General features: G+C 40.5%; 1 protein-coding gene across 4 annotated transcripts in view; it reads left to right on the plus strand.

Moving 5' to 3' along the window:
* LOC128690374 (serine-rich adhesin for platelets-like) overlaps positions 1-20,235 on the plus strand; it is a 364,642-nt gene that overhangs the window by 286,097 nt on the left and 58,310 nt on the right. For all 4 annotated transcript variants that reach the window (XM_070089660.1, XM_070089659.1, XM_070089658.1 and 1 more), the window contains exons 8-10: positions 158-2,595; positions 9,384-9,505; positions 10,006-10,028. In XM_070089660.1, coding sequence (XP_069945761.1) covers positions 158-2,595; positions 9,384-9,505; positions 10,006-10,028 — 2,583 coding nt within the window. The remainder of the gene's footprint in view (positions 1-157; positions 2,596-9,383; positions 9,506-10,005; positions 10,029-20,235) is intronic.

The raw sequence follows: 20,235 nt of genomic DNA on the forward strand, positions 1-20,235 counted from the left end.
TCAGTATAATAACAGGTGCTAGCATGTTATTCATTATCATATGCTTGTAGGTGGGTGCTTTCATAATTGGTTATTTTCTAGTCACATGCTGTATTATTAAGTAAATTTATATAGCTAGCTGTACTTGCTTTCTGACTGTTGAATATTTTTTTTACAGTGGATTATCAGGGATTATTGACTTCCCATTAAGTAGCAAGAGCACAACAGATTCAGTGTCTGGCCATGTGTACTTCACTGTAGCATTCACACTTCCATCAAATACTGCGGGAATCTGCACAGGCCACGGTGGATTGGAGTGCCCAGGAGAGCAAGACACAATGCGATTTAAGGCCAATGCAATAAATGGCACTGATGGTGATCAAGAATTAATTACTAATGGCCATATGGGATATAGAAAAAATATCATGAGGACAAATAGTAATATCACAGTGAATAATGGAATTAAGACTTGTTCAGGGGATGATGAAGTGGTTGTAAATGGTGATGTGATACCTGATGAAGTGAGGACGAGCAGTGAGGAGCGGACAGAAGCCAGTAGTAGAGAGTCTGATTATTCTCCAATATGGAAATATTCATGTAAAGTTCCTAATGTTACCAGTCAAATAAATTCAAGTGAGCACAGTCGAGGGGAGGAGGCCATATATGAAACGGTATACCCAGCTGAAGACTATCAGAATCAGGATGGAGATCTTGCTGCTGTTAGTAGTGAAGTGAGTGGGGGATTTAACAGTGAATCTAGTCAGCCAGTAAGTGATGAGGATTCCCCACCACCTCTTCCGCCGAGGACTAAATCCCTTTTAAAGTCTCTGGCAGATTCTGGTCATCGGCCATTAGAACGCTCAATGGCAGTTCAGCTTGGTCTTCCCCCACCATTTCCTACAGTGGTTAAAAAGCGTCCTATGCCTCTACCAACCACTATAGTAAATGGTCAAGTCAACTCTTTAATGGGAACTGGCACATCCGGAACAATTTTTAGCGGTGTGAATGAACCGAGTGTTAGACCAAAGGCTACTCATCTTAGTGCCAGCTCTCAGTCTAGTTGTGATAGTGAAAGTAGTGGAGCAAGCTTTGGGGAAGGTAAAAAAATGCAGTATTCCATGGAAGGATCATTTTCCTATGACATTGTTGATTTGGATGATGTTTTACAAGTTTCTGAAATATTGCATAATCAAATTGATGTAGACTGTCAGTGCCAAGTAACAGAATCTTCAACTCAGGGACCTCATTCATCTTTGCAGTCATCTTCTTGTGCTTCCATGGAAAGTGAACCTTCAGAGGAAATTATTAGACCTTCCATGCTTCAAAATACTTTAGATGAAGTTTCCACCAGTTTACTACCCACACTACAGGGAGAATATGCAGGAGATGCTGCTGCAGTTAGTACTGTGGCACCACTTGCAACACCAGAGCAGGATTCAAGCATTCTTCAGGAAACCACTTCTACAGACACACTACTAGAAAATTCTGAGGAAACTTTAGAACCTGATTTTAATGTGAATGATGGAGAAGCATGCTTAACTAAATATTCTTGTAATGTTATCAGTGATAGTAACATTGCCACCTGCGATGCTGATGTATCTTGTGTGGAAAGCTTTAATTCCTGCAGACATTCTTTTCCAGAATTGGTAAATAACCAAAGTGAATCTGTATCTAGTCCAGTTAATTTAACAAGTGAATGTGATATGCTCTTCAGTGCTCAAGAAAGGGAAAACACAACACCAGTAACGGTAGATCAAACAGTTGTAGATGCAGAAACTGTAAATAATTACGATGAGCAAAGTGAACATAATAGAATGGCCACTAGCTGCCTTAGTCTTAAATCAGATATATTACATTCAGAGAGTCTTGATCAGGAAAGAATTGCAGTGCTCAGAGCTGCAAGGGAGGGTTCTGTCTCAGGTCGCTCACCATCCCCAAGATTGAGCGATTCCCTCCAGATATCAAGCTCCACCTCCGAATCTGTTTCACCTACGAGTAGATCAGTGACTTGTTCTGTATCTTCCCAAGTTGGTGACGATGGCAGAAGGGGTTCTGAATCAACTTGCATGGTGATAAGTACTGAGAGCTCGTCTTCTAATTCTGTCTTTGCAAGTCCTACTACAGAAACTAATGATCTAAATGTTGAATCATTGGCATCTGCTTCATGCTTTGTTGACTTGAACATTCCATCAGATTCTTTAAAGGAGTCTCAAAATATAGTTCAGGAATCCCAAACTATAGCTCAGGAGCTCCAGGAACTTAGTGTAAGACCTCGAAGAGATCACACTTCCCAGGGATCTGTTGCAAATGATGATGAAGATATTCCACCTGCTGTTCCACCACATAAACCACATCATCGACTCCTGAAAGCTTTAGTTCACCCATCTGTTTGTCCCCCAACTCCGACACATCATGCCAAACCTCAGCCTCCAGAACGTACAACTAGTGACAAGAGAGAAAAAGAAGTTATTAACACTGGAAAGGAAGATTTACGTGAGAGAGAAGAGAAACTAGGATCTTCTCATCATCCAAAATTATCTAGACAACCTTCTCTTCGGGATTGGCTTAGAAGATACCCAAAGGTAGAGGTTGCTTTTGATGAACCACTTCCTTCAAGTAAGTAACTAAATAAGGTTTTGTTTACATAATATTCAGGTTAATTGACATAGGCATTTATTATGTATATTTGAATAGAATAAGTGGAAAAGAATCTTTCCTCTGTAAGCCATGTGTGTCATAAGAGAGAACTGAAATGTCAGGAGTAAGGGGCTGGTAACCCCTTCTCTAGTATACATGATTGCAGATGAGAGGACATTTATTATCTTGGTACTGGGTGAAGGTTAAAATGGTGAGGAGAGTTGGATGATATAATGTTAAACCATCCATAGTGTACCATTATTTCTAATTTAAGATATCTAGTTATTGAGGTGGTTTTGGCATTTTGAGGGGATGGAGCAAAATAGAATGACCAAGGTGGTATGTAAACTGGGAACAGAAGGAAAGAGGGATAGAGGTCGTCGCAGGAAGATGTTGAAGGAAGGGGGTAAAGGAAGTTTTGAGTGCTAGGGACTTCAGTATCTGGCAGGCTTATGTGAGCATATTATATTGGAGTGAATGGAGACAAGTAGTTTTGTGGCTTGATGTGCTGTTGGAATGTGAACGAGGTAAAATTTATGAACCGATTTGGGAAAACTGTTAAGTTGGACAACTTGAGCCCTGAAAGTGGGAAATGCAGTGCCTGAATTGTGAGGGAGTAGTGAAAATGTTGCGGTTCATAGGTTATTTCAACCACCATGTCTCCATACTGCTGGCAGGACAGTGATTGAATGAATGACAGTGGCATCATACTTGAAAAATTTATGAGGTAAATGATGTGTTCTGTAAATTTATGGATATTTTGTAGGAAAGTGCCATGTAAGACAAGTGGAGATCTTTTGAGAGAGAACATTACAATAAAAGCCTGATTTAACAGATTTAAGATTAAACGGATAAAACCCATTGCCTGAACAAAATCTAGAAACAAAAAAATCATTAAATCCAGAATTGCCCATTATTGTTGCAGTTTGCTGGGTATATTGATTTTGGATTTAACAAAGTCTATTATTTCCAGAATTGTCCATTATTATTATTTTCTTTTCCAACATGTCGGTCGTCTCTCACCGAGGCAGGGTGACCCAAAAAGAAAATACTTTCATCATCATTCAGCACTTTCACCTCACTCATACATAATCACTGTCTTTGCAGAGGCACTCAGATACGACAGTTTAGAAGTCCCTCCAAACTGCCAATATCCCAAACCCCTCCTTGAAAGTGCAGGCATTGTACTTCCCATTTCCAGGACTCAAGTCTGGCTAACCAGTTTCCCTGAATCCCTTCACAAAATATTACCCTGCTCACACTCCAACAGCTCGTCAAGTCCCAAAAACTATTCGTCTCCATTCAGTCCTATCTAACAAGCTCACGCGTGCTTGCTGGAATTCCAAGCCCCTCGCCCACAAAACCTCCTTTACCCCCTCCCTCCAATCTTTTCAAGGACGACCCCTACCCAGCCTTCCTTTCCCTAGGGGTAGGGGTCGTCTTTGAAAAGGTTGGTGGGAGGGGGGTAAAGGAGGTTTTGTGGGCGAGGGGCTTGGACTTCCAGCAAGCATGCATTAGCATGTTAGATAGGAGTGAATTGAGACGAATGGTTTTTAAGATCTGAGAAGCTGTTGGAGTGTGAGCCGGGTAATATGCTTGTACATATATGTACAAGCATACATATACACACACCCCTCTAGGTTTTCTTCTATTTTCTTACTAGTTCTTGTTCTTGTTTATTTCCTTTTATCTCCATGGGGAAGTGGAACAGAATTCTTCCGCCGTAAGCCATGCGTGTTGTAAGAGGCGACTAAAATGCCCGGAGCAAGGGGCTAGTAACTCCTTCTCCTGTATAAATTACTAAATTTAAAAAGAGAAAGTTTTGTTTTTCTTTTTGGGCCACCCTGTCTTGGTGGGATACAGCCAGTTTGTTGAAAAAAAAATAAAAAACAATCTCATCATTTAAATTTAACAGACAATTGGCATTACCTGACATGGTCTTTCCACTAGTAGTCTGTTAATTCAAGGTTTCATTGTTCTGTTTTGAATTTTTTAAGTCTAAACGATATTTTTTTGGTAATATTAGCTTGATTGATTGGAAAACTAGCTTGCAGAGAGAAGAGAATAGTATGGTTAATTTTAGGTATCTAAGTATTTTCAAAGAAAACCATCTGCAGTGAAGGTGAATTGACCCAAGAAATAAATAGTGAATAAAATTGTTACTGAATAGTAAACTTAGCAAAATTACAATAGTACCAGATCATTCAGGCAGTATGAAAGTCATCATTTACATAATGCTCTCTAAGTAAAATTTTTTTGATAATAGCTACTAGATAGCAGTCTTGTGTGAAGTTTGATGTATATGTTCCACCACTTTAACTATATATGAGAAAAATTTTATTGATAAACATTCAGAAAATAGATAGTTCAGTACAGGTTTGGCAAATGAAGTCAACGCTCATCAGCATAATATCACTTTCAATGATAATACACCAATTTTAGGGTAAGTTTATGGTGCTGATTCCGAATATGTCATCAGTTTTGCTTGATTGGCTGTCGTTTTTGATAAATTTGGCATCTCATTGACAAACATAAAAGATACGAAAAGTATATTGATCAGTCAGGGGTAACTTACAAATCACATTGAAATTATTTTTTAAATTGTGCAAAAGTCAAATCATGCAATACTAGCACTTCATTCTATATAATAACAGATTAACATAGTAAGATAATTCAGATACCACTAATTACTGCATACGAAAATGTTGTTTGTACGATTTTCTTCTGTGTTTGTCATCAGCACAGTTTTGTTGAATGAGCAGTTGGAAGAGATGCATATTGGTTACCATTGTGCAATAAGACACATTTCAAGCTTCTAATGGAGCTGTTTATAAACAGCCTCCAATTTCCTGGTTGATATTCAGAGAAGTTCAGGGATGCTTTTGCAGTATACAGGTTCTTCATCTTGGCTGCAGTAAGGAAGGAGTTCAACCTCTCTTGTCCGATAAACTGTTATATTAACTTCTTGTAGACTTCTTTTCTTTTAGTCTGGATGCTAAAAGTTGAGATGCTTGCCTTGACACACCTAGGTCATGTATCAGATCATTTAGTTTTTCTTGGAAGAACTGCTGAGGTTGTTGAAATGCTTATTTAATATACACTTCCACTGCTATCACTTGGGTTACATCTTAAACCCTGAGTTTCTTCAGCATCTGACAAGGGAAGGTCAAGGTCAGACTGTGTTGTAAACACTGGTATGGGAACATCTTTGCTGTGTGGCGCAGGTCTCCTTGCTGACTCCAAATCAGGATATTCTCACTTGACTTTCTTGTATGGTGATGATTATTCAGCTCTCTCCACACAATACTCACACCAAAGTTTAAACTTTTCCTTTGGATATTTTTCCACTGTCATAAGCATTCTACACAGGTTTTGCAAACCATATGGGGAGATAAGCTTGTTTTAAAAATCTGTGATGGTTTTTCTTAATTTTTGCAAATGTAGCACAATGCATTGGGGTTGTTTAAGCAGGCTCTTCTTGAAGAACTCATGTTTTCTGGAAAAAATGACAAAATAAAGGTTACGGTATTGTCACATGGTCATTTTTGATACAACTTCTTTTGTTAAATATTAAATTTATTAAAAATAAATTTCTAATCTTTATTAAAAGTATCTGTATATACAAATTGTCACTACATATATATGTACACATGTTATGGCTAAGTTCCCTGTTAATTGAAGGTAGATCTGCAGTATCCCACAAACTAGAGCCAATTTGAAAAACCTACTGCCATTTTCGAATTCAGCAACCTCAAAATACCCTAATTTTTGTTTTTTTTAACAAACTGGCCATATCCCACCAAGGCAGGGTGGCCCAAAAAGGAAAATGAAAGTTTCTCTTTTTAAATTTAGTAATTTATACAAAAGAAGGGGTTACTAGCCCCTTGCCCCTGGCATTTTAGTGCCTCTTACAACATGCATGGCTTACAGAGGAAGAATTCTGTTTCACTTCCCCATGGAGATAAGAGGAAATAAACAAGAACAAGAACTAGAAAGAAAATAGCAGAAAACCCAGAGGGGTGTGTATATTTATATACTTGTATATGTATGTGTAGTGTAACCTAAGTGTAAGTAGAAGTAGCAAGATGTACCTGAAATCTTGCATGTTTATGAGACAGTAAAAAGGACACCAGCAATCCTACCATCATGTAAAACAATTACAGGCTTTCATTTTACACTCACTTGGCAGGACGGTAGTACCTCCCTGGGCAGTTGCTGTTTACCAACCTAATACCTAGGTAAAAATACCCTAAATACCTTCAGATATCTTTGGCAGGCAAAGAGGGGAATGTATGAGAGTATAGTTTTACCAACGCTCTTATATGGGTGTGAAGCGTGGGTGATGAATGTTGCAGCGAGGAGAAGGCTGGAGGCAGTGGAGATGTCATGTCTGAGGGCAATGTGTGGTGTGAATATAATGCAGAGAATTCGTAGTTTGGAAGTTAGGAGGAGGTGCGGGATTACCAAAACTGTTGTCCAGAGGGCTGAGGAAGGGTTGTTGAGGTGGTTCGGACATGTAGAGAGAATGGAGCGAAACAGAATGACTTCAAGAGTGTATCAGTCTGTAGTGGAAGGAAGGCGGGGTAGGGGTCGGCCTAGGAAGGGTTGGAGGGAGGGGGTAAAGGAGGTTTTGTGTGCGAGGGGCTTGGACTTCCAGCAGGCATGCGTGAGCGTGTTTGATAGGAGTGAATGGAGACAAATGGTTTTTAATACTTGACGTGCTGTTGGAGTGTGAGCAAAGTAACATTTATGAAGGGATTCAGGGAAACCGGCAGGCCGGACTTGAGTCCTGGAGATGGGAAGTACAGTGCCTGCACTCTGAAGGAGGGGTGTTAATGTTGCAGTTTAAAAACTGTAGTGTAAAGCACCCTTCTGGCAAGACAGTGATGGAGCGAATGATGGTGAAAGTTTTTCTTTTTCGGGCCACCCTGCCTTGGTGGGAATCGGCCAGTGTGATAATAAAAAAAAAAAAAAAAAAAATCTTTGGCACAGAATTTTTGTTGTTGTTGTTGTTGAGGCATCATTATGTATATATTGATACAGGGATATGCAGTGGTCCCTAGAGTTATTATATTAATTCATTTAAGAAGACTTAACATTTCTCAAAACTATCTTAACTCAAACCCCAATTGTATGTCTTCCATTCTATCAAATGATACCAAGAAACAGCCAATAAAGCCATAGAAACTATTCAAGAAAACACCTCAAAGTTGCTGTTTTAAACTATACACATGGGCAGAATTTTCCTTTTACCATCATGCATTATGTGGGGCTGGATGTTTTTTTTATACTGGAGTTTACCTGGAGAGAGTTCCAGGGGTCAACACCCCTGCGGCCTGGTCTGTGACCAGGCCACACAGACCCATTCTCTCATATCTAGACTAAAATTTACTGCTTGCAGCATGTCTTAAGTGACTTGAGCTTATGACCACAGAACTACGTAACAGTCCCTGGCCTCAGTAATGTAAGTCTACGTGACTGCCACTGAAAAGCTTAAATATTTCCTAGATAGGACACCATTCACTGTATAAACAACCTGGCCTGTATTCTGCCTTAATAAATTTAAACAAAATTTGTCAGCCATACTGTTCATCTATAACATGTGCAGGCCTGCATATCCACAACAGCTTGAGTGCTTCAGCACCTTTTGAAGAAACTTCTTAAGTTTTCTTTTATACTTTTGGAATGTTATCCATTGTCAATTCATTTGCTGTCGAAAAAAAGCTAAGAGTATAGGTTTCTTAATGTTAACATGATCATAGACATGAGATATCCCCAGTCATCTTACTACCAGTGAACTTGTACAGCAGTGCAGCCAGGGTTTATCTGAGGGGACCTAAGAAATTACAAGACGGTGAAAAAATACAAATTTTTTTTAAAAACATATGGTTTTCAGTATGTATGTGAAACTATTGTATTTTGATTGTCACTGATCAGTGTACAGTGGAACCTCAGTATACAACCAGCTCCCTACTCAAACCAAGCACTCAACCAAACAAATACGACCTGCCAGAACTTCACTGTAAACTATTTTGTGTATCTTCGCATTTTTTGGTGTTTTTTGTATTATTTGTACGAGTCACCATGGGGCCTACGTTGATTAATGATAACTGCCAACCAAACAGAAAATTGGTTGGGAAGAACTTGTTCGACACTCAAATGGAGCGGCACTCGAACAGGCTTCTGGAATGAAGTAAGGTCGCATACCGAGGTTCCACTGTATAATACAGTGAGAAATAGTTATTACTGTAATTAAAAGAAGATACTATTTGCAACTGGGTGGAGCTTTAGCCTCGTTAACCTCTCTGCAGGTGTTCCACTAAACTTGTATGAGTTTTTAGATTGAAAAACTATCAAATGCTCATTAAAAAAACCTTGTGTACAGTACTTGTGCTTACATCTTTGGATCTCCCTACAATGTGGAATATTTTTTTTTTTTCTTTTTACTTAACCTAGTAGACAGGATGAGATGTGAGTATACTTAAACACCTCAGCAATTAGGGATTTCTTATTAGGAGTTAGGTTTATGATTAGAATTGACAGTTGTATTGTCACAGGTATCACCTGGATGTCTTTGCATATGCTGGCTGTTGCTTTAAATATAGGGCTAGTTTTTAAATTTTTTGCTGCTGTTGTTATTTTGCTATTAATTTACACCTGTATATAGATTAGAATTGACTCCAGTTAAACATGCCTGAGCAAAATACGAAATGTATCAGATTATATATTACAATGACATATTTTGAAAATTTAACTTGGTATTTCAGATGTAGAAGCTCGGAAAGACAGCCATGGAAGAATTTTTTTTATAGATCATATTGCTAAAACAACATCATGGGAATGGCCTCCTCCAAAACCATTATCAACTCACCGTCCTTTGTTCTTCGTTCGTGATTGCTAAAGCAGATACTAAGTGTACTAGGGAGAGGAAAAGAGAAATAAATATTATTGTATATGAGTAAAAGAGCGAAGAGTGAAAATGGCAGGCATTAGGGGGGTACAGGCTGCCATAATTATATTTATATTTCTTCTTCAATTCCATGAAGAAAGTAATCAGTCATGGGGGCTGGAAAAGATGAATGGAGTAACAGCGCCCTGGACAGTAAAAGCCCAACAGTTGCCATCCTACCAGAAAAGTAAATGTCACTATCGCCGCAAGGTATGGCAACACCGCATACCTAAACAAAAACAGACACAGCTCTTATTGTAGCGCTCTTAAGTGGTGATATCCAAATGAAAACTATTGTGCAGAGGCAAAACAGACAGATAAATGACGGCAATAATGACGGTCTAGTAGCTAGGAATGATAACCTTAACTCCATATGTAATGCATACATAGGTCAATGTGAGACAATATTATTATCTCAAACACTACCAAACAGGTGCATACCTCAGGTCGACACTGAAAAAAGGTATTGAAATACTTTACTCTTGCTCGTTTTCTCAATTAGTTAGTGCTGAATTTCTCCTTTATAATATTCTTGCAGATCAAGCCACATGCGGATGGAAAGCTTTAGCTCTAGATCTTACACTCTCGTGAATCTTTAGGAGCTGTGCAGTGTTACAAGTTATTTTGTATTATAATATTCTTATTGAATATAAATTTTGGCTGTTTTATTATAACTTACTCAGCCTTTAGTAATGATTTTTTTTTGAGTGGATTTTGTATGGTTTAAATAAAGTCAAGAACTTCATTCATGAAACTTTTGCTTGTAATTATTGTTTTCTTAAGCAAGCATTTATGACACTAAGGAAGCAATCCTATTTCTGTTGTAGTGCTTTTTATAAGAATACTGTTGATTTGCTTAAAAGTTAATATAAATCCCATTACATATCAGTAGGTAAAGAGATTTTTAATTAAATTGAAAAGATGTTCACTGATTCAAAAATGGCACATTCATCTTGGTTATTGTTTCCTGTTTCTTTGGTGATTTTTGTTTTTCATTGATGTTTTAATATTTATCATACAGAACTTGTGGCAAGTAAGATTTGTAATTTACCTGGGCACATAGCTGTACATAATTGCAGTCCTGATCAAAGGAGAGGTGAAACTGCAATCTACTATACTAATGACATGAAATGTATTCAATTAGTATATATCAGAGATGAACATGGTGAATACATTTTTGCAGCCTACAGCCAGAAATGTTAGGACCCCACTTAAAATAAGAGCTGTCTATCATTTTCCAAAAAACACTATAGCTGACTTCAGTGATGCTCTTAAAGACTAAATGCAGTGGACCCCTGGTTTTCGGCCAGCGCAGAAATTGTACAATTCAGATTTAGAGCACTTTTTTCAGCGAAAATTCCCCCCAGGTGTCGGCTCGGAAATCGACGGTACTAGATACATCCACCTGGGCCACTCATACGTTTGTGACTCACTCTTGGGCACATTAAATGCCTTATATTATGTTAACCGTTAAACGGTCCAAATAGATCAATGTTCAGATCTGTAGTGCTCCAAAAGTAGATCTATTTTTTTTTACATATATTTTCAAATATAACAAAAAAAAATGTAGATAAAAGTTTTTTTACACATTTTCAAATGTAAAAAAAAAAAAAGATGATGTATATTTTTTTACATACTTTAAAATGTTGAAAAAACATATATACGTTTGGACCGTTTAAGGGTTAATATAGACATTTTCATTAATCCATCTATGATATTTTCTTCAAAATTATGTAAGAAACAAGTTACATAGCATATAATCATGCAATGTTTATATGAAATACAGTGGACCCCCGCATAACGATCACCTCCGAATGTGACCAATTATGTAAGTGTATTTCTGTAAGTGTGTTTGTACGTGTATGTTTGGGGGTCTGAAATGGACTAATCTACTTCACAATATTCCTTATGGGAACAAATTCGGTCAGTACTGGCACCTGAACATACTTCTGGAGTGAAAAAATATCGTTAACCGGGGGTCCACTGTATATGTTTAATAATAATCACACTTAGGCACATTAAGTGTCTTATTTTAGGTTAATACAGCGGACCCCCGCCTTACGAACGCATCGCATTACGTTACGAAGCATTTGAACGCAAAAATTTTGCCTCGCCTCATGATAAAAAACTCGCCTTATGTGATTCGTCCAGGACATGTCCCACGTGTGGCCTCAGCGCCAGTGTTTACAAGCCAGCCAGTACGGTCGCATTTACGCATACATTCGGTACATTTCATATTATCCCAGTGTTTTTAGTGCTTGTAACTGCAAAATAAGTCACCATGGACCCCAAGAAAGCTTCTAGTGCCATCCCTGTGGTAAAAAGGGCAAGAATTAGTATGGAATTGAAAAAAGAGATTAAGGAAATGTGTGCAAAGTGGGTTGAACTGCAAACCTTTATGGATGAAAATCACCCTGACACAGCTACTGCAAGCCATGTTGGCAACCTGTACAATGACAATGTTATGGCCCATTGTAGGAAAGTCTTAAAGGAACGGGAGATACAGAGCTCTATGGACAGATTTGTTGTGCGACAGAGGTCCAGTGACTCTCAAGCTGGTCCTAGTGGCATTAAAAGAAGAAGGGAAGTAACTCTGGAAGAGGACTTGCTTCCTCAAGTCCTAATGGAAGGGGACTCCTCTTCTAAACAATAACTTCCACACTCTCCCCTCCTCCCATCCCATCAATCATCACCAGATCTTCAATAAAGGTAAGTGTCATGTATTCTATTCTTAGTAGAGTAGTAATTGTGCATGTCTTCTTCAGTTTGTGTGTATTAAAATTAATATTTCATGTGGTAAAAAAAATTTTTTTTTCATACTTTGGGGTGTCATGAACGGATTAATTTTATTTCCATTATTTCTTATGGGGAAAATTAATTCGGCTTACGATGAGCTCTCAGGAATGGATTAATATCGTAAGGCGGGGGTCCACTGTATAGACATTTTCATTAATCCATCTATGATATTTTCTTCAAAATTATACGGTAAGAAACATGTTACACAGCATATAAACATCCAGTGTTTATATGCTCTCGAGAGGTGGGGGTTGGGTGGAGGGTAAACATTATGTTTTCTCTGGTCCAGCTTAAGAGAAAATGCATACAAATCTACATTGGCCCAGTAACCAACTGCCCTTAATAGTACATAAGGCTTTTGTTTACAATTCTCGGCATGAATTATTCATTACTTCTCCCTTTGTTTATGATGGCATCTAAAGGTAGTTGTTAGAAATGATTCAACTCGGTTAACATGGTGTCGATGGTAATAATATGGCTGTAGGCCGCAGTGTATGTAGCTATGCACCTGGGATGTAGTCCCTCTGGGACTACAAATAAATACTACTTACCAACAAGAGTCTTCAATAAAGGTATGTAATGTTCATTTATCATTAAAATTAGTCATTTATATTTATTTCTCATTGTTTTCTGTATGTAAATCTATAGTTATTCTCTATATAATGTATATTTTGTTAATAGTTTTGGGTGTCTGAAATGGATTAATTGGATTTACATTACAGTGGACCCTCGACCAGCGATATTAATCCGTTCCTGAGAGCTCATCGTTAATCGAAATTATCGTTAGTCGAGTTAATTTTCCCCATAAGAAATAATGGAAATCAAATTAATCCGTGCAGGACACCCCAAAGTATTGAAAAAAAAAAAATTTACCACATGAAATATTAATTTTAATACACACAAACTGAAGAAGACATGCACAGTTACATGACACTTACCTTTATTGAAGATCTGGTGATGATTGATGGGATGGGAGGAGGTGAGAGTGTTGATCTTCTTAGTGTTTAGAAGGGGAATCCCCTTCCATTAGGACTTGAGGTAGCAACTCTTTTTCCAGGGTTACTTCCCTTGTTCTTTTAATGCCACTAGGACCAGCTTCAGAGTCACTGGACTTCTGTCGCACAACATATCTGTCCATAGAGGCCTCTACCTCCCATTCCTTTATGACATTTCTAAAGTGTTTCACAACATTGTCAGTGTGCAGGTTGCCAACACGGCTTGCAATAGCTGTGTCAGGGTGATTATCATCCATAAAGGTTTGCACTTTAAGCCACATTGCACAGATTTCCTTAATCTTAGAAGTAGGCAACTTCTTCAATTTCTCTATCCCCTCCTCCGAAGCAGTTTCCTCAGGTGTGGCCTCATGCTGATGAAGATGATCTAGCAGCTCATCAGTGGTTAGTTCTTCATTGTCCTCCTCCACCAACTCTTCCACATCCTCCCCACTAACCTCCAACCCCAAGGACTTCCCCAGTGCCACAATGGATTCCTCAACTGGCTTAGGATTCTCAGGGTTAGCCTCAAACCCTTCAAAATCCCTTTTGTCTACACATTCTGGCCACAGTTTTTTCCAAGCAGAGTTCAAGGTCCTCTTAGTCACTTCCTCCCAAGCCTTACCTATAATGTTTACACAATTGAGGATGCTAAAGTGATCTTTCCAAAACTCTCTTAGAGTCAGTTGAAAGCACCTTTCAAACATAGCTTTTGTGTACAGTTTCTTGAAGTTGGAAATGACCTGCTGGTCCATGGGCTGCAGGAGAGGAGTGATATTAGGAGGCAAAAACTTCACCTTAATGAAGCTCATGTCCCTAGAAAGTCGCTCTGCCAAGTCTTAAGGATGACCAGGAGCTTTGTCTAATACCAGGAGGCACTTAAGGTCTAATTTCTTTTCAATTAGGTAATTTTTCACAGTGGGGGCAAATGCATGGTGTAACTAGTCATAGAAAAAGTCCCTAGTGACCCATGCCTTGCTGTTTGCCCTCCACAGCACACACAAATTAGCCTTGACGACATAGTTTTTCCTGAACACACTGGGAGTTTCAGAGTGATACACCAATAAAGGCCTCACTTTGCAGTCACCACTAGCATTGGCACACATCAACAGAGTAAGCCTGTCTTTCCTAGGCTTATGTCCTGGGAGTGCCTTTTCCTCCTGAGTAATGTAGGTCCTGCTTGGCATTTTCTTCCAAAACAGGCCTGTTTCGTCACAATTAAACACTTGTTCAGGTTTTAATTCTTCACTGTCTATGTACTCCTTGAATTCCTGCACATATTTTTCAGCCGCTTTGTGATCCGAACTGGCAGCCTCACCATGCCTTATCACACTATGAATGCCACTACGCTTCTTAAATCTCTCAAACCAACCTTTGCTGGCCCTAAATTCACTCACATCACCACTAGTTGCTGGCATTTTTTTAATTAAATCGTCATGCAACTTCCTAGCCTTTTCACATATGATCGCTTGAGAGATGCTATCTCCTGCTATCTGTTTTTCGTTTATCCACACCAATAACAGTCTCTCAACATCTTCTATCACTTGTGATCTCAGTTTCGAAAACATAGTTGCACCTTTGGCAAGAACAGCTTCCTTGATTGCTGTTTTCTTGCCCACAATAGTAGCGATGGTTGATTGGGGTTTACTATACAACCTGACCAGCTCGGAGACACGCACTCCACTTTCATACTTAGCAATGATCTCTTTCTTCATCTCCATAGTAATTCTCACCCTTTTTTGCTGTAGGGTTGGTACTAGAAGCTTTCTTGGGGCCCATGGTCACTTATTTTGCAGGTGCAATCACTACAAAGGCTGTGATAATATGAAATGTTCCAATTGTATGTTTGGAAGTGACCGCGGTGGCTGGCTGACTTGTAAACACTGGCACCCATGGGACAAGTGAGGTGCGCTCAGGCCAAAGTGGATGCGTCTCGAATGGGATGAATAGCGTTGGTTGGGTTTTTTAGCGCTAGTCGAGGCAAAATTTTTGCGTTAAAATGTATCACTAGTCGGATTTATCGTTAATCGATGCCATCGCTGGTCAAGGGTCCACTGTATTTCATATGGGAAATATTACTTCGGTTTTCAGCCATATCGGATTTAGGCCAACCTTCTGCAATGGATTAATTACGAAAACTGGGGGTCTATTGTACGTACTAAACAACAAAATAATTTTATTTATTTTTTTTTTCTCAACAAGTCAGCCATCTCCCACTGAGGCAGGGTGACCCAAAAAGAAAGAAAATCCCCAAAAAGAAAATACTTTCATCATCATTCAACACTTTCACCTCACTCACACATAATCACTGTTTTTGCAGAGGTGCTCAGAACATGACAGTTTAGAAGCATATACGTATAAAGATACACAACATATCTCTCCAAACTGTTAATATCCCAAAACCCCTCCTTTAGAGTGCAGGCATTGTACTTCCCATTTCCAGGACTCAAGTCCGGCTATGTAAAAATAACCGGTTTCCCTGAATCCCTTCACTAAATATTACCCTGCTCACACTCCAACAGATCGTCAGGTCCCAAATACCATTCGTCTCCATTCACTCCTATCGAACACGCTTGTGCACACCTGCTGGAAGTACAAGCCCGTCACCCACAAAACCTCCCTTACCCCTTCCTTCCAACCTTTTCGAGGATAACCCCTACCCCGCCTTCCTTCTCCTACAGATTTAAATGCTCTCCATGTCATTCTACTTTGATCCATTCTCTCTAAATGACCAAACCACCTCAACAACCCCTCTTCAGCCCTCTGACTAATACTTTTATTAACTCCACACCTCCTAATTTCCACACTCCGAATTTTCTGCATAATATTTGCACCACACATTGCCCTTAAGCAGGACATCTCCACTGCCTCCAACCGCCTCCTCGCTGCTGCATTCACAACCCAAGCTTCACACTCATATTAGAGTGTTGGTGTTGTTGTTTGTCTGTCGATTCGACGAGGACCATCTAGTCATCCTGGGGTCGAAGTTGGTGGGTACGCAAATGACTTGTCAGGCCAATCCGCGCACGAAACGTTCTCTGGCAGTGTGGACAGGGAAGGGTGGCAGCATCGAGGGGTCTGATGGCTCTGGTCTTCCTCGCCTGCCTGCGCTGCTCTGCTAGTGAGATTCTGCTTGCCTCGCAGGATGTTGCCCTTTCCTGGACAACTGCTCGCCAGTCATTCCTGTCCTGAGCTATCAGCTCCCACATGGTGTGGTTGATGTTGAAAGCTTTCAGAGCAGTCTTAAGGGTGTCCTTGTAGCGCTTCTTTTAAAAGGCCTCCTTGAGAGCGCTTTCCATGCTGCAGTTCTCCAAACAAGAGTTTCTTTGGCAGCCGGTAGTCTGGCATGCGAGCAACGTGACCTGCCCAGCGAAGCTGTGTCTGCATTAGGATGGTGTAGATGCTAGGCAGGCCAGCTGTAGTCAGCACTTCTGTGTCTGGGATCTTATCTTGCCATTTGATGCCGAGAATTTTTCTGAGCCGTGTAGTGTAAAAGTGGTTCAACTTTCTGGTGTGACGTTTGTAGACAGTCCAGGTTTCGCAGCCATAGAGAAGTGTGGTGAGGACTATGGCTCTGTACACCTTGATCTTGGTGCTTGTGGTGATGCCTCTTCGGTTCCATACATTCTTGTGGAGCCTGCCGAAGGTGGCACTGGCTTTGGCAAGTCTGGCATTCACCTCATCATCAATGACAACGTTTCTGGAAAGGGTACTGCCGAGATAGGTGAATTTGTCTACGGCGTTCAGTCGCTGCCCGTTGATGGTGATATTTGGCTCAACATACGTCTTTCCCGGAGCAGGCTGGTGCATCACTTCAGTCTTCGTTGTACTGATTGTCAGCCCGAAGTTGTTGCAGGCGTCAGAGAACTTGTCAACACTGTGCTGCATGGCGGCTTCTGAAGCAGCATTGAGGGCGCAGCCATCAGCAAATAGCAGGTCATTGATGGTGTCAGTTGCAGCCTTGGTTTTTGCTTGAAGCCTCCTGAGGTTGAAGACAGACCCATCTGTACGGTACCTGATGCTGATTCCTGCGTCTGTGTCCCTGAATGCGTCTGTAAACATGGCCGAGAACATCAGGCTGAACAGGGTGGGAGCAAGAACACAGCCTTGTATCACTCCATTTGAGATTGGGAATGGTTTAGACGTCTCTCCGTTGTCTTGGACTCTGGCCAGCATTCCATCGTGAAGTTGGCGTACGATGGCGATGAGTGTCTTTGGGCAGCCGTACTTCGCCATAATTCTCCAAAGGCCCTCCCTACTAACGGTGTCGAAGGCCTTGGTCAGATCGACGTAGGTGGAGTACAAGTCGACGTTCTGTTCCTGACATTTCTCCTGTAGCTGTCTGGCAGCGAACACCATGTCGATAGTCCCGCGATCTTTCCGGAAGCCACACTGGCTTTCAGGTAGGAGTCCTTGCTCTAGATGTTCGTTGAGCCGATTGAGTAGAACTCTAGCCAGGGTTTTGCCTGCGATGGAGAGCAGGGAGATACCACGGTGGTTGTCGCATGCCTGGCGGTTTCCTTTTCGTTTGTAGAGATGCACGATGTAAGCATCTTTAAAGTCCTGAGGAACTGTCTCGTGCTGCCATACAAGCTGGAAGAGTTGGTGAAGTTTCTCTACCAGTGTCTTCTGCCTTCTTTGTAGACTTCAGCTGGGATAGCGTCAGACCCAGGAACCTTGCCACTGGACAGTTGACGTATTGCTTGCTGAGCCTCCTCCAAAGTGGGGATGGCATTCAGCGTCTCGTTGGTCGGAATCTGAGGTAGACGTTCGATGGCTTCATCGTTGATGGTGGATGGACGGTTCAGCATGCTGTCAAAATGTTCTGCCCATCTCTCTAGAATTTTCTCCTTGTCTGTGAGCAGTGTTGACCCATCTGCGCTGAGGAGTGGTGATGTGCCAGAGGTGGTAGGGCCGTAGATTTCTTTCAGGCCGTCATAGAAGTTTTTCATGTTGTTTCTGTCTGCAAAGCCCTGAATCTCATCGGCTTTGTTGCTTAGCCAAGAGTCTTGCATTTTACGCATTTTTCGCTGGGTATTGCCTCGTATGTTTCTCAGTGCATCTTGCTTCGCTGTGGACTTTGGGTCGTTGATGTGGGCCATGTAAGCCTTTCGTTTCTCTTCCAGCAGCTGCTGGATTTCTGTGCAGTGTTCGTCGAACCAGTCCTTGTGCTTTCTGGTGACGGGTCCTAGACACTCCATGGCTGTGCTGTACACTGTATCACGGAGTGCGGTCCATGCTGCTTCGATGTTTTGAACGTCCAGCACGATGGACTCCAAGCGGGTTTCCAGGATTTCTGCAAAGGACTGCTTGACGTTGTGGGCCTTCAGCTTGCCGACGTTCAGGCGTTTTGGTGGTTTCGCGCCCTGAGGGCGTCTCCTGGGCTGGTCACGGAGCTTGAGTTTCGAGACGATGAGGCGATGGTCTGTCCAGCATTCCGCGCCACACATTGGTACTACTATACTTTCATACATTCCCTTCTTTGCCTCCATAGATAACGTTTTTTGACTCCACATATACCTCAATGCACCACTCACCTTATTTCCCTCATCAATTCTGTGATTAACCTCATCCTTCATAAATCCATCTGCTAACACGTCAACTCCCAAGTATATCTGAAAACATTCACTTCTTCCATACTCCTCCTCCCCAATTTGATATCCAATTTTTCTTTATCTAAATCATTTGATACCCTCATCACCTTACTCTTTTCTATGTTCACTTTTAACTTTCTACCTTTACACACCGGCCATCTCTTACTGAGGTAGGGTGACCTGAAAAAGTAGAAGAATCACTTTTACCATCATTCACTCTGTAACTGTCTTGCCAAAGTCAAGTTCAGATGCCCCTGTGCTTTCGACCTTCACTTACCTTACTAACAGCTGACTTTGTGCCTGAAAAATTCCGTAAGTTTTCCATCAAATTTTGGTGTCATTGCCTTCAGAAAAAGATGCTCTGCAATTTAAGAAGAAAAAAATATTTTTTTTAAAGTGTACACTAAGAGCAATACAGTGGACCCCCGCTTAACGATCACCTCCTAATGTGACCAATTATGTAAGTGTATTTATATAAGTGCGTTTGTACCTGTATGTTTGGGGGTCTGAAATGGACTAATCTACTTCACAATATTCCTTATGGGAACAAATTCGGTCAGTACTGGCACCTGAACATACTTCTGGAATGAAAAAATATCGTTAATCGGGGGTCCACTGTATTAATTTTTTAGGAGTCTAAGCAGTGAAAGAGTTAAATGCCTAATCCAAACTCGGCTTAGGGTGTATACAGGTTGACTATCACTACTCCGGCACCATCGGGACCTGTAGGGTGCTGGATTAGTGATTTTGCCAGATTACAGAGTGGTTAGCTTAACCCAACGGCGATATTTACACATTGGCAATTTCACCCACTTTATGCCTTATTTTTGGCCCATTCCATTGTTCCAGTCTACCAAACTCATAGCTATTTTGCTAATATTCCTTCTATTCTGTTGAGTGAGTACAAGAAACTGCCCATTTACCTATTTTAACTACCCAGTAAAGTGGTCAGAAATTGGTAATTTTCAAGAAATGCTAATTTCAAAATAGGGTCCAGAATAAACAGTGCAGACATTCCTGGCACTAAAATAACATTTTCTCTTTTCATTAGGCACAATTCCAAGCCCCTCTTATATTATGCTTGCTCTCCATTTTGAATTTTTATTCACACAAAAAAATAAAAGATTTACTGTTATGTAGACTACTGCATTGTTGTAATATGTAATTGTATAAATAATTCAAGCCATTCGTGACTGCATATTAGACTGGCCAGTTGGTCACATATTGAACATCAGCGAAAATCGAACATTTCTGCTAGTTTGAGCTCAATTTTGAGGTACTTTCTGTC

Source organism: Cherax quadricarinatus, chromosome 29, assembly GCF_038502225.1.
Source record: "Cherax quadricarinatus isolate ZL_2023a chromosome 29, ASM3850222v1, whole genome shotgun sequence".
Taxonomy (NCBI): Eukaryota; Metazoa; Arthropoda; class Malacostraca; order Decapoda; family Parastacidae; genus Cherax; species Cherax quadricarinatus.